The sequence below is a fragment of the Protomyctophum bolini genome (assembly GCF_963924005.1).
Source record: "Protomyctophum bolini genome assembly, chromosome: 12".
Lineage (NCBI taxonomy): Eukaryota > Metazoa > Chordata > Actinopteri > Myctophiformes > Myctophidae > Protomyctophum > Protomyctophum bolini.
The window spans coordinates 19057074-19071598 of NC_137873.1; the positions used below are offsets into that span (position 1 = coordinate 19057074).

The 14525-nt window shown below is 42.0% G+C and overlaps 2 protein-coding genes across 2 annotated transcripts; one reads left to right on the forward strand and one right to left on the reverse strand.

Moving 5' to 3' along the window:
- Positions 1-597: 597 nt before the first annotated feature.
- LOC308326133 (procollagen galactosyltransferase 2-like) lies at positions 598-8751 on the reverse strand (the record flags this gene model as incomplete). Its single annotated transcript, XM_080778940.1, has 11 exons — positions 8663-8751; positions 8066-8183; positions 7334-7468; positions 5921-6125; positions 5383-5502; positions 3517-3590; positions 3277-3383; positions 2645-2777; positions 2131-2258; positions 1453-1659; positions 598-916 (listed from the first exon to the last, which is right to left on the reverse strand). Exons 1-11 carry the CDS (start codon positions 8734-8736, stop codon positions 598-600), a joined length of 1620 nt encoding a protein of 539 aa, XP_080635066.1. The 5' UTR covers positions 8737-8751.
- A 2397-nt stretch (positions 8752-11148) lies between these two features.
- On the forward strand, positions 11149-14144 carry tsen15 (TSEN15 tRNA splicing endonuclease subunit). Its single transcript, XM_080777954.1, has 4 exons — positions 11149-11284; positions 11391-11472; positions 12478-12613; positions 13163-14144. Exons 1-4 carry the CDS (start codon positions 11195-11197, stop codon positions 13332-13334), a joined length of 480 nt encoding a protein of 159 aa, XP_080634080.1. The 5' UTR covers positions 11149-11194; the 3' UTR covers positions 13335-14144.
- The last annotated feature ends 381 nt before the right edge of the window (positions 14145-14525 follow it).

Genomic DNA, 14525 nt, shown 5'->3' on the forward strand with positions numbered 1-14525 from the left:
ATTGCTTTGTCCTTTTTCCAGGTACAACACTTACTGAATAATACCATGGAGTTTAATTTACATTACAGCCAACAATGTCACACCTTGACAGAATACCCAACCGCAGGGTAGTGAGTTCTCATCTCTGGTGAAGCTCAAACTTGTTTTATTTTCTTATTGCATAACGCCATTCTGTCGTTAACTATGTGTCCCTATTTTGGGCATTTCATGATGAGTCTTGAAAAATGGGGGTCGTCTTATAATCGGAGTCTGCTTATATTTGGTACAATACGGTATATGTAATTTTGTTTCTTTTTTTTTAAAACGAATTTTAAAATGTAAAACAAAAAAGGGATATTCACTTGTGAGTGACTCAATGAACACTGATGTCACTGTCGGGTGGAAACCTAATGTGTCAAACCGTTCATTTTCCTGATTCAAATTCAAAAATATCAAAAGTAGCAGATCTACAAGCTCGAAATGAGACGCTGACACTAGTATCAAATAGGGTGCCAATTTACGAAGAAACCCCCCCCCCCCCCAAAAAAGTTCAAATATGGAGACAAGAGGTTTCTCCCCTACATACAGCATATACCGGTAATCCAACATCGACAGCATTCAGAGTTCATCTCTGCTGCCCCTGCTGGAGGAAAGGGGGACGGTGCGGGGCACATCTCCATGGTGGGCAGAGCGAGGAGGAGTGATGGGCCTGTCTTTTTGATGCTCCGCCTCCTCCTGGCTGTCCTGCTTGCTCCGGTGGTGCGTGGCTCCACCCCTGTCCCAGTCAGTGAGCGAGGCCTCGTCGTCCCAGATGGCGGAGGTCTCCGTGTCGCTGACGTAGCCCGGCTCGCCGGTGTAGTGGGTGGGGAAGAGCAGGAGAGGCTCCACGGAGAACGCCTTCAGGTTCTGCCGTTGGAAGTAATGTTTGTAGTCCTCCCTGAGGGGAACACGGTGTTGGACATGTAAGTAATTTTTGTAGTCCTCCCTGAGGGGAACACGGTGTTGGACATGTGAGCAAGTCATGAAATAGTGCACTGGGTCCAGACGGACCTGGTGGTCCAGGCCCCCCTTTAGGGTGGTGCCAAAGATCACAGGGGGCGGGGTCGAAGCCTTGCCTGTTTGGAGGTAGTACATTTAAACATGCACAAAAACATAACTTGCATTCATCCACTCGTAATATTATTCCAACTTATCGCCAATGTGTGGTGATACAAATAGTTTGTAGCTTATAGAACAGATATTTTTCTTATTGTACGTGAAGAAGTATATAGGGCTTAACTGGTTAGTCATCATGTCTTAAAAACATTGTCAGATGTCAGAGGAAAAAAAAGGTTGGGACCACTGAAATACTGAACAACGCCTTATACAAATCCGATGATGTGCAAATAAAATTTGTTTCTTGATTGCTTATTTCTTCCCAGTACGTTTTGAAGGATGCTCATATCAGTCCAGTTGATAATTGTAGGAACTCACTTGGGATGCTTGTTGAACATGATGGGTAGAAACTCGTCGACGGGGAGCATCTTGCTCAGGGGCTGGGCTTCAAGGAGCCTGCGGGCTCCCTGCAGAGACAGGGCATATCCCAGAGTCCAGTAGGAGTAGTCTGGGTGCACCAGCTCACTGATGCCCTCCACCCGGAGCTCTGGTTCCTTCACCTGCAGCCGCTTACGGCCAACATAACTGTGTGTGTGTGTGTGTGTGTGTGTGTGTGTGTGTGTGTGTGTGTGTGTGTGTGTGTGTGTGTGTGTGTGTGTGTGTGTGTGTGTGAGAGAGGGGGAGAGAGAGAGAGAGAGTCACACAAAGAGAGAGACAGTAAACAAAAAGAGAAAGATCATAAATAATGTAAGATTAACAGGTAAATGAGAGACCTACACACACATAGCTTACACTTTTTCATAGATTTTATGGATGGCTTCATAGACTTGTTTGACTGTCAACAACTGTCAACAGTGTTGTGCTTGTTTACACATGATCTGTTCTATTAATACAGTATGTTGAATTACCGCCAATGTGTATTTTCAGACATTTACCACTTAAACCCCTCAAACTGGTGGCCGATCGACAAGCTCACAACGCCCTAGGGGCCACGGACCGCCTGTTGAAGACCCCTGAACTGAACTACACCACTAAAGGGAAGGAAATAAATCTCACATGAGGTCCCAGTCCAGGTGTGTGCTCCGCACGTCGTTCATGATGGCCGCCAGTCTGCTACGAAACCTGGGTTCAAACCTCACATCGTCCTCCAGCACCAGCACCTGCTGCAGTTCCTGCTTCACCACCTAGGGGGAGACACACCACTAGGCTCACACACTCTCCATTGATTTTTAACATAAAAAGGTAACACCCCCCTGTTTTGCTGCATTGAAGTAAAGTTATGACAGTTAAGCAAACATAATGTTGCTGTCAGACAGAGACCTCTTATCTCCATATTTCTCCCTTTCTTTCTTTTTTTGTAAATGAATGTCCTACTTGATCATGTGTCACACAAAAGCATAAAAAGTAGCAGATCCACACGCCCAAAACGCACTTGCTACTTTTTCTACTTTTGAATTTGAATTTGAAAGTATCAGTTTTGGACATAATGAGGTTTCCACCAGACAGCGACGATAGGATAAGAAATGGTTCAAGATATAGATCTTATTGAAAAGAGGTTTTAGATTGGCACCTGTTTCCAGACGTTATAATGACTGAGAAAGCAGCCGATCTCTCCTCTGGTCAGGACACGGCCTGAATATGGGTCTTTGTATCCAGGCAGCATGTCAATGCCCATCGCCTGCAGCTGGGAAGAGTTCAAGGCTCTGCAAAGAACAAAAGTCAATTTTCTAGTCATAAACTTGTTGAGTCAGCCAATTGTTCTGCCCAGCAATGGTCTCCATGCCTCAGGCCATGAATAATCATCCTGGCTAGAATGAACAGTCACTCGAACAGACAACTACTCTGTCTGCCATTGACCAACCGGCCGACTGACATTCAATTGCGAATGTACGATAACGTTGGTGGATACCAAATGCATCCAATCAGGAGAGAGAACTCATATAGGATACAGGATAAACAGTAACATTGGATGTGATGAAAAATAAAAAGTGACCAGAGAAAAAAAAGGTTCTATAGAGCTTCAACTTTAAAATAAATAAATAAATAATAATAATTGATTATATATATATCGTGCATACATATTGTCTATGTTCAAAAACTGTTACTTTTCAGGACTCAAATTTAAAAACATAGATCAATTTGGGGGTCCTAGGGTTTGAGAACTACTGTGTTAAGGTAACAGGTTTGTCTGTCATGCCATACTTGCCATCCACGGCCTCTGTCAGCGTAATGTGTATGCCCAGGACAGCCAGGCTGCTCAGCATTCTCTCCCTGCGGTCCCAACGCCGTTTCAAATTAATCAGAAAGATCTGGAAGTGGAGAGGAGAAAGAAGAGGGTTTTTTAACCGCTCAGCTACCTGCCAATCAAAACTCCAAATTCCCCCTTATCACCACTTCACTTAACGTAGCTTGAGGACCAGCTTTTTCAGGAATTCCTGTTACCTCATCAAATCCCATCTTTGCCAGCTCTTTGGGTCTGTGGTGCACATAGCGAGAGGGCTCCATGGCGTAGTCAACTGCAAAAAAATGGCAAGTCTGTATCACATCAAGTCATGTCAACTCGGATACAGTGAGAAGTACATTGATATCCAACATTACAAAAAAAAGGATGTCCGCCGGCTTATCAATGGAAATGTTCTTTGCCAGATATGAGCATATTCCATGAAATAAGTGTGTTTGTGTGTCTGCAAGTCTCTCTCGCTCTAAATCAATGTTAATGAAATCATCAATTTGGAGGGGGAAAAATAGATAGTTGCAGCTGCCCTAGTATCAGGCCTTTAAGAAGTCCTTGAGCATTTCTCTCACGTACTGTGGTGGACTTCAAAAGACAGTGAGGGCGTAGGCGCTGACAGAGACGTGAGAATTCTGTCACTGCTGTGAGAGTGAAAAGAACCACATGTCTTCGTACAGAGACGCAGACCGCAGAGACAGGAAGCAGCGAAGCACATAAAAAGAGCATTTAGCAATGGAAAGGAGAAATGAGCATAATGTCATGGAGAGGTAGAGGCAGAAATAATGCACACAATAGTGCAGAGGTTCCCACACTCAGCTTGAGACCCAAAAAAGAATCTGGTCTTCCCGGGACTCAAACCTACAACCTACTTGCACAGCCAAAAATAGCAGATCTACAAGCTCATAAAAGCACGACACGTTGTGAACTTGCAGATCTGCTATTTTTGGCAGATGTTTACGCAGCTAAGAAGGGACTCTAGTCTAGGGTTTAAGGGGTTACGGGTTCAGGAGATACACTTAATCCAAAATAATTCAGCCCAGATGGTGGCTCCCGACGCCAGGAGGACAGGTCATCGGGTCACCAACAACAATAGGTTTCTTCCTCTTGGGTCTGTCACATCATGATATTTTTGTTTTTTTGTTATCAATTGTTTTTATTCATATCACAGAAACAGTACAATTATGTAGTATGCATAGATGCACCATGAATAAAACAATGAACAAAAACAAGATACACACAATAACATACACAACTTAAAACTAACACAACTAAAGATCAAAAAAATAAAATAAGCAAATCCACCCTGGGTCCTGGGAGGGTTGTTGACAATTAATTGTCATACAACTAATAGCGATTAACTATTTCATCGTGTTGTTAGCGTTGAATATTGGAACATTATGACAACCCATATCCTATCGGACCAAATCATGAACATAAAATAATTTCTGTCAGGCAGAAACATCATATCCCCCTTTTTCAACTTTTTATATTTTTTGAAAATACAGTATATTCCCTACTTAGTATTAGTGTCACACACAAGTATACAAAATGTACAAGATACAAGCTCACAACATGAAATGCTTGTGAGATTTTACAGCTATTTCTTTCAAATCTTGAAACTGAAAGTGGTTAAGTGTGTGTGTGAGGGTTTTATAAATTGAACCAGTCAAAAGCATTAACAAGGACTACATAATAACTACACTGGATCCATTGGAGATTTAAAAATCACCCGTGTGAAGTGAGGGGCGCTAATATATTAAAGTCTAACTCATGTTGATTGGGTGATGTAATGGTTATGTAAAACAAACGGTGCGGGCAACACAAACATTAAATGTCATTAACAATAAAGAGACAATATGACATAATGAGGTACATTATGATGTAAATTTTCCCTTCATTGTCAATGGCGTTTACAATACAAACATTGAACTAAAGCCAAACATTAAACCTGTGTATAGGAGGGGCTGGCGCCCCTCAAAAATAATATATAATATATAATATAAAAAGTGGATCAACCTTAAAATTAAAGAGTTGAGATTGACTGGTTTAAACTGAATAACAGATAAAGTGCTTACTCAGTGCCTCTGTCAGGGTGTGGGTGAAACTCTCCTCTTCTTCCTCCACAGATTGGTCTGCTTTGAGGGGCAGTGGCAAATACCCATAATGCTCCTTGTTGCACACATACATCTGTACGTCTGCAGTGGCAACAGGAAAGACAAGAACATTCAAATGGAAGAAGTCCAATACATTAATTGAAACAGCTGATTCCTGAAGACATACAATTTGTTCATTCTTTCTGTATTCTTTCTATAGTTACATGTGTCCTAGGGAGGGTGTAAAACTGAGAAGGAGTGTGTTCTGATTATCAGTGTCTTCTGGTATTTTCAATTACATTTTCAGTAATATAAATTATGCTCGGGATCATTTCAGCATGTCTATACAGTATGTTAACCGTCTATACCAGAGTTGGCTCTGTACTTGAGCTGCTCTTGTGTCCTTCTACACCAAATCTCCTCACCAGAAATAGGCGATCTACAAGCACACAACGTGTCGCATCGCAACGGATTGTGACTATCTTCCTCACTCAGTTGATGTGGCCGCGTGCGATCTGACCTGCCTGCCGTGCGGAGAAAGCGAAGGCCATGATGTCGTCTAGGTGGTAGCGGTAGTCGGGGTGCGGTGGGTGAAAGGCCAGCGCTCGGCTGGCACTCCGCCGCAGGTCCAGTAGGACGGTGGAGTGCACCATGGGCACGGCGAAGCAGCCCTGGCGCTGCCACCTGCGGATGGGCACGTACTCTGGGGTGCGTTTGTAGTAACCCTATTGTGGAGGTGTGAAGATTCAGAGAGATTTGTCAACAGAGCCATTACTGTGAGGCTCACATGTTAAAGGTAGTGTAAGTGATATTTTATCATAAGAAAAGGGTTAAAACACAAGTATTAATTTTATAATATTTTTCACTAGCCTACTGCGAAGAGAAAAGCCTGGTCACGACCGAAGGCAGACAGTGTCTAACCAGAAGCATTTTCCCGCTTCTGCCAAATTCCAGCACTTTTTAGACAATGCCAGCATGGCCCCGGGAGAATCTTTTGCAGAGCGCTGACAGAAATATATGCTTCCCCGCTTCCCCATGTGTTTTATCCACACTTTTCCTGGGCTGTGTGTGCTCCAGTTCCTGTTGATTTCATTGGATGTCATCTGACCAGTTTCATTGGCTTTCATTGGATCAAATCGACAGCAACACACACAGCCCAGGAAAAGTGTGGATAGAAGTTGAGACATTGTCACATTCTAATACAGACCGAACGCCTATCTCAGCACTGGCCTTAGTGGCTTGCCTCGCTAATCATTAGACTCCCAACCCACACCTCCTTGGTTCAAATCCTGCTTATGCCACAATTTATTCTGCAGATAAAGTAGTTTTAGACAGAGGCACAACATCTCTAGTGAACTTGAACCACGAGAGGCACCGCCGAGTGAGCTAAAGCGAATGAGTCGCCTCGCCGAACATTGCAAAGTTCGCTTGAGCCGACTCAGTGGTGTCCGAGTTATGTACCACGAATCCGCGATAGGCACAGAATGAATGTGAATCATGTTGTGGGGAGAGTGTTTGCCCCAACTGCCACTCATAGTGACTACTATAGTATTTTTGGTTCAGGACACAGTCGTGGGGACTGAGAACTTTAACCCATGTGGATGTCTGGTAGACTTCTTTGTTTGCGTGCCTCTTTTGGGACTCTACTAAAACGTTTCCACTGCGCTAGACTAAAGGAAATTCCCTATAACCCGGGAGAGATATTAGGCTTTTAGGTCATCAGGCTGAGGTCGTTAGTCACTCTGCTACTCACCCCCCTTTTGACCTCCGCCCGGGACATGAACCCGGGTCTCCCACATGGAAAGCCAACACCGTATCCACTAGCCCAAAGGGAATTTTCTATATAGCGATGATTACAATAGGAATATATACCTATTTAACCATAAAAAACATCTAAATTATACCACATTTAAACTGAGCAGGATGAGTGTACCTGAGCAGTCATGCCACACCAGAAGTTAGAATAGAGAACTCTGGACTCCAACATGGGTGCCACCATGGTCAGGTTCTCTGCTATCAAGTCTGTCAGCACCCAGCGATTTGTCAGCAAGTTATCACTATCTACAAACTGGAAACAAGAGAGACACAAAGAGAGAGGTGTATTCAGCCTCAGGGTCATGCAATTCAATTCAAATGAGCTTTATTGGCATGAGAAACATACATTTACATTGTCAAAGCAAGTGTCAAAAATATTATAAAAAAACATTGAAAATGGTTAGAGTATATATACAGTTGGAGGGAGTACAGCATTGTGTAAACTGAGAGGTGTCATGCAGTGGAGTAAAGGTATGTCAATGTCAACCCATTTTGGACTGAGGTCTAAATCCTGACTTTCTGAAAAACTTCAAATATATATATAGCAGCATCAAAGTTTTTTAATTTTTGAATACTGTACATACTGTACAGAACCCCAAGAGGAGTTACCGTCCAGAAGGGTTAGAACACCAAAAGGGGTTCCCACCCAGAATGGGTTAAATGTTCTGATTAATTGAAAATGGAGGACCCTTATGTAAACAAGTCTTATTGCATTATCTGGTTTTATCCTCTTAGCAGTTTTTTCTTGAACTGTACCCATTCTGCAAACTGTTTTCAATTTTCAATCAATCAATCAATCAATCAATCAATCAATCAATCAATCAATCAATCAATCAGTGCAGTATGTTACCAGTATGTAGTCAGCCCAGAGTGTTCTGGCTGCTCTGAGGGCTGCCTGCTTTAACTTCATCACATGGGCGAACCGAGAATCAGGCCAGTGCTTCGGCCCTTGTTCATCTGCATAGGAGCTAAAGGAGGGAACGAGAGAGAGAGAGAGAGAGAGAGAGAGTTGACATAATTAAATAACCATTCAGATATAATTGAGTCTAATCACTTTAATGAAAGAGTGTTTTCAAAGAGGAGAGGAAAATGTCATTTTGACTGTTACTCAGTTAATCTTTGTGATTATCTAAGAAATGCGTTTTCTGGTGTCTGTATCACATTTCACTCATTCATGTCTGAAATAGGCCTACTAATCATTTTTTTTCTTTTCTTTTGTTTAACTAGGGGGGCAACCGTTAATTGAACAAAATTGATTGATGATGAAAAATGTAATAAAAAAGTTAATTTAATAAATTATGCTCTATCTTTTCTCCTGGGCTTGACAGCTTTTTTCTTCTACATCAAATATCTTTGTCAAAAATTGCAGATCTACTTTGGCTTTTTGGCTAATGTTCTCCCCAAATATCACCGTAATTTAACTCAGAGTCAACAAATGTGTGCTCACCTTGGTTGCTCCATGGGTCTCCACTCCACAGAATGGTACCGGTGTTGAACTCTGCGGAGCCACTCTTGAAGCATGGCTGTGCTGTTATCCACATTGTGGTCACATGCTGCCCTGAGGGGACACATTAGAGCAGAGCTTCTCAAACTATGGATCATAGTGATACATTTATCCTTCCCAATAACCACTTAAACCCCATATGGTTGACCGGAGTCCCTTGGGGCTCGACGGCTCGTTACTATAGTGTCTTGCAGTCTTCTGTTAGAAGAAAGAAAATATCATATGGACAAGCTCACAACACATTGCACTAGATGCTGGGGTTGAAGTGGTTGTCTGTTTTATTTGTTTTTGAAAAGTATTGCCTGTGAGGCTGTGAATACATTTTCTTTGATTTGGTTTTATAAATATTTTTCGTCTCTACAGATAGAGGCTATACTGTATGATGTGTACAATGTATAAGACTACACTAGTAAGACAAAATATCAGTAGCACTAATCACAGTGTTGTAATGCTGGTATTCTCTAATACATATTACTATTCAAGGCAATCAAATGATGCTTTACTTTTTTTAATATCGTCTCTGTCGGGTGGAAATGTCCAAAACTGTTACTTTTCAGGATTCAAATTCAAAAACAGCAAAAGCAGCGGCTCAAAACACATCGCTTCATGCATGGATCTTGTGGATCTGCTACTTTCGATGGTTTTGTGCGATGCTGTAGTATTATCAAGTAGGGCATTCATTTACAAAAAAATAAGAAAAAAAGTTAATCGAGATAAGCCCACCCGACAGCCATGCTATGCTTTATTTCAACTTTGAAATGGCATGTTATATCAAGTACGGATCACCCAAAAATTCCCCCCAGTTTCTGCTCCAGGAGGAGTGTTTACTTTTCTCACTTGCCAGTAAAATCCTAAGTGTGCATTGACTCTCTGAGAGTTAAATGAACACTCAGCATTTACTGTGTGTATGACAAGAGAGGTTAGTTAGAGGTTAATGTAATATTGCAGTTTTATATTATAGAGCTTGTAGTATTATAATATTGCAATAAATAAAAATAAAGTTGTTGGATTTCTATGTTATCTGTAAATAATAATAATAATAAATAATAATATAATATAATATAATATAAATATTTTACTATAGCCCATATATAGTTTCTATGGGACAGCCATGCAACAGCATGCAAACAAAAAGGTTGCAATGCAGAAATTGAGAATGCATACTGTACATGCACGCCTACTTAGATACCGGTAGATAGATAGATAGATAGATAGATAGATAGATAGATAGATAGATAGATAGATAGATAGATGGCTTATGTCATTATAGTATATTAAATAGACCCATCCTGATGATCCTATGGGATATTCAGATGTCATTGGCTAGCATTAATTAAAGAATTTCATTAAGTATTTAATGAACCAATCGTGCAGACACTGATTTACCAGACGGCAATGCGATCCTTGGGGTAGTCCAATCTGTCAATACATCCTAGGAAATATGGCAGGCTGTGCTCTGCATTGCGAGCCACGATGCTGATCAGTACTTTAGGCTTCAGCAGCGATGATTCCAATCTGGCTCCTTCCTCAGACTCCTGGGGATCGATAGGCAGTTGTTCTGTGCAGGTGTCCCGGAGGAGGAGTACCCCTGTCAGAATGACTGAAAGCAGTCGCAATCCCACGAATCCCAAAGGCATAATGTAGCCTATTATCTCCAACAGAGGTTGCTTTTATTTCTGTTCAGTGTTCACACACTGCAGAGCAGTGGAGAGAGAGCATGAATGAATATGCCCGCATGGAGGTGGCATGTGGAGGTGGGCTGTTGTGATGTGGACAGGACAGGTGGTGTACACCACCTGGACCGTGGTGGTACCACGGTCCACCCAACCAACCAACCAACCCGGCCGGCCGGCCGCCCGCTACCACCCATAGCTCCACATATTCCAATTTATTAAGCACATTTTGTGCTATTTATTTTGTTTATTTGAGTGAATTAATTAATTAATTCTGAATTAATATCATCTAGTGTTGACATCAGGTTACTAAGGTCAATAATATCAAACTCCATATATGGATATATAGACGAATGGCTTCGTCATCGTGACAAGCATCCAGCCGCAGAGCCCTACAGAATAATAACTATAGTTTAGAGATGGAAATTATTTCCCCATGTAATAATCCGGTTCGGTATCAGGTCCGGTTTAGAACGGATACGGAAACGCTCTGTGTTCGTGCATGTATGTGTGCGTGGGAATTATCATAACAGTGTCACTGTCAGTAGACGGACGGGCTCTGAACCAGATGTGAACATTGAACAGTAGTGGTACACAAAAACGGGAGGTTAGACCTGAGAGTATATAAGGGTTAGACTGTAGTAGATTGTACTGCAGCGGTAACATTTTCTACCCGGACCATTTATAATGTCGCACACCGAAGAACCAATGAAAACAAACAACCGCACACATGTCTAACAGCATAGTGTGCTTTTTGAGCTCATTAGTCTGATTTACATTAAATATTCATCTGATTCATTACATGTTTAGCGTGTGCAAAATGTCAGCTAACGCAGACGTGGATGTGGCAGAGAAACCTTTACCTCCTAACTGGATGTTACAGCACCCGATGGTAAAGTGCAAAAGAAAGTGCATGGTGACATTTTGGCGTGAATGAGTGATTGATAATTGATGTACAGTTCATAATGAAGCATTATTTATTCATATTTTGGTTTCAGTACCTGCACATGATGAATCTAGAGGTGGAGGACTCTTCTCAGGTTCATGCAGCTTTCCTTGTTTACATGGATCTGGTTGAGGGTGAGTTGGACGGTAGTTGAATGCAAGGGGTTCTCAAAGTGGGGTCTGGGGTACACTTAGCGGTCCATGAGGGCATATCTAGCATCAACATCGGTTTAACTACTTTTACCCTAATTACATCGACCTATATGCTTTTTTTTTTTTCAAACAAGCTTGAGAAAATTTGAATATTATTTTGAAACATTTTAACAACTAATCTTTGTACATATTTTCAGATGGGGGTCTGCAGCCAATTACTGTACCTTAATTTGGGGGTCCTTGACATGAAGTTTGAGAACCACTGATTTAACGATGATATAGCCCCCAATCTCATTCAAACATGCAGCACAAGCCAAGGACTCTCATCATTCTTGAGACCCACTAAAAAGAAACTAACATCAGTAGCTAGATACGACCCAGCCATTTTCAGTTCAAACTTCCTCCCTTGGGAGTTCAGTTCAAAATTCCTCCCTTGGGAGTTCCAAATTTCCACGTTATTATAGAAATCACCAACGGTTTGTAAGCAGACTGATGTTCACTCTTTCACATAGACATTGAGGGCTGTATTTTGCGTGTCTTAAGTACCAGGTCTTATTACCTAACTTGAGTAAACTAAAGACCTGGAGGAGTGATCAATGCCATTTGGCTATTCTGAGTGGCCAAAGAGCATTGATCACGCCTCCAGGTCTTTAGTTTACTCAAGTTAGGGAATAAGACCTGGTACTTAAGACACGCAAAATACAGCCCTGAGTGTCTCACAGTCTTGCCTAACAAACCTACATAACACATTGGTTTTGGAGCTACCACACACTTATGCATGCGCACGCACACACACACACACGCTGGATTTCAGTCCCTGCACAGTAAAATCACAGTGTTAACTCCGAAGAGTGTACAAATGGAACTGGTTCATTTAAAGCATCTTTGGGTACTCTTATTATTATTTGGTTTCCGTTCGTAGTGTACACTATAGAGTTGAATTAACGAAGGCTTTTTTCCCCTGTGTGCGTCCTGTGTTGATGGCAGTGCGTCGGTGGACAGATGTCTCTGGCATTAAATGTCCTGTCCTCCAGCTGGTGATGTTGGAAGGCAGGGAGAAGGATGGTGCTGCCGTCCAAACTGTTCTGCCTCTGCCTGTTCACACACCTCTGAGCCACGGAAGGTGAGAAATTGTCTGACCACATACTTCAATGTTTATCATGTGGAACGATTATTCGTGCTTCCACAAAATAATAAATTGATAAATCGGTAATGTATAGCGGCTATATTATCTAAGGGAAATGATAGAGCAGCTACAACAGTCATGTAAGATCAGAACATGACATCACTTTACTAAGTTTACTGTATGCTGTCTTTAAAACCAGAAAATTACAACACGTATGCCATATCACAACATTAACAATATCTAGACAATATCTGGTCTCCTAGTAAAATATTTATCATCACTGTTGGGTGGAAATCTCATTATGTCCGAAACTATTACTTTTCACTTTTCAGGATTCAAAATGTAAAAAAAGTTTCGAGCTTGTAGATTTTCTACTATTGATGCTTTTGTGTGACGCTGTAGTATGATCAAGTACGGGCATTGATTCATTTACAAAAATACACAAAACAGTTTGAATATGGAGAGGAGAGGTTTCTGCCTGACAGCAACGATATGTTCATAGTCATCATCTGCAACCACTTGTCCAACCACCTCTCCAACCCACAGTATACGGCAAGTGCTGGACAGAGGACCTCCCATGCTGTTGTGTGCGGTGGCGTCTGACTCCAGCCTGGTGTACCAGAGGATGACCGACGGGTTAGTGACGCCCGACCCTCCAGCGGGTCCCTTTCAGGAACAGGGCCGCCGGCAGCACCGCAAGAGGCGGCAGCAACGCTGACCACGGAGTTAAACCACAAACCCGCTGTTGATGGACTTCATATTGAACAGTTATGTCTATGTGAAAAAGCTTGGAAAATGAGAACAACATTGTTGTTAGTGGGAATGAAAACATAGGCGCCCGACCAAAAGAGGAGGGCCTAAGGCGGAGAAAAACTATCCACATTGTTTGGCGCCGCCCCCAGAGGCAAATTCAAAGGAAAACAGGGTGCTGTTTTCTCCCTTTTTTTGCAGATGGTTCCAGGATTGTTGATAATATAACATGAACAATTCATGTAAAAATGTTAGTTTCATTGATTGATCCAAGGAAGAACACAAATCGATTGATTGATCATTAAAATTAACATGCCCTAAAAATGCACCCAGCCCACCTATGTGACCCACCAAAGTGTTAAGTGGTTAGATGGGTGTGCCGTGAATGCTTTCAAAATTTGTGGGCCCTGATCATGTACTAGATGTAGATGTGAGCTTGTGGATCATCTATTGTCAGCATGTAACACCATGATGAAGTATAAAACAGGCTCAACTGTGTCTGAACTCACTGAGAGAATTGAAACTCCAGTCTACTGTAACCCAGTATGTTGATAGTTTTTCAATACAACATACTGTACACTGTGCTCATATATGTTGCTAATCTTATTTGGAATAAATGTTTTGATATCAGTTTTGGATACGGGTGGGAAATTGGGAATCGAGAACCAGTATTAAGACATTCAAAATGGTTAATTCCAAGGATCAACGCTGTATGCCTCAGAGCTTATCAACATCTTTTATAAATGTCGGCAGATTTTTCTGACAGTTCGTTGCATAAATACGTCGCATGTCTATGCTGCTGAAAAGATAAGGACCTGTGTTATTAATTTGAATATCTTCATGACATCATCATACCCGGATGATGGGGCGGCGGTGGCTCACGGGTAGAGTGGCTGGATGGTAACTGCAAGGTTGCCAGTTTGAACCCGGGCTCCCCCAGAGTTGGTGTCGAAGTGTCCTTGAGCAAGACACTGAACCCCTAATTGCTCCTGATGTGCTGGTTGGTGCCTTGCATGGTTTCTTCCGCCATCGGTGTATGAATGTGCGCATGAATGGGTGAATGTAATGCACAATCTCTGTAAAGCGCCTTGGATAAAGGCGCTATATAAATGCACCATTTACCGGAAGTTATGCGGGAACGCCTACTGAGTGGCAAAAA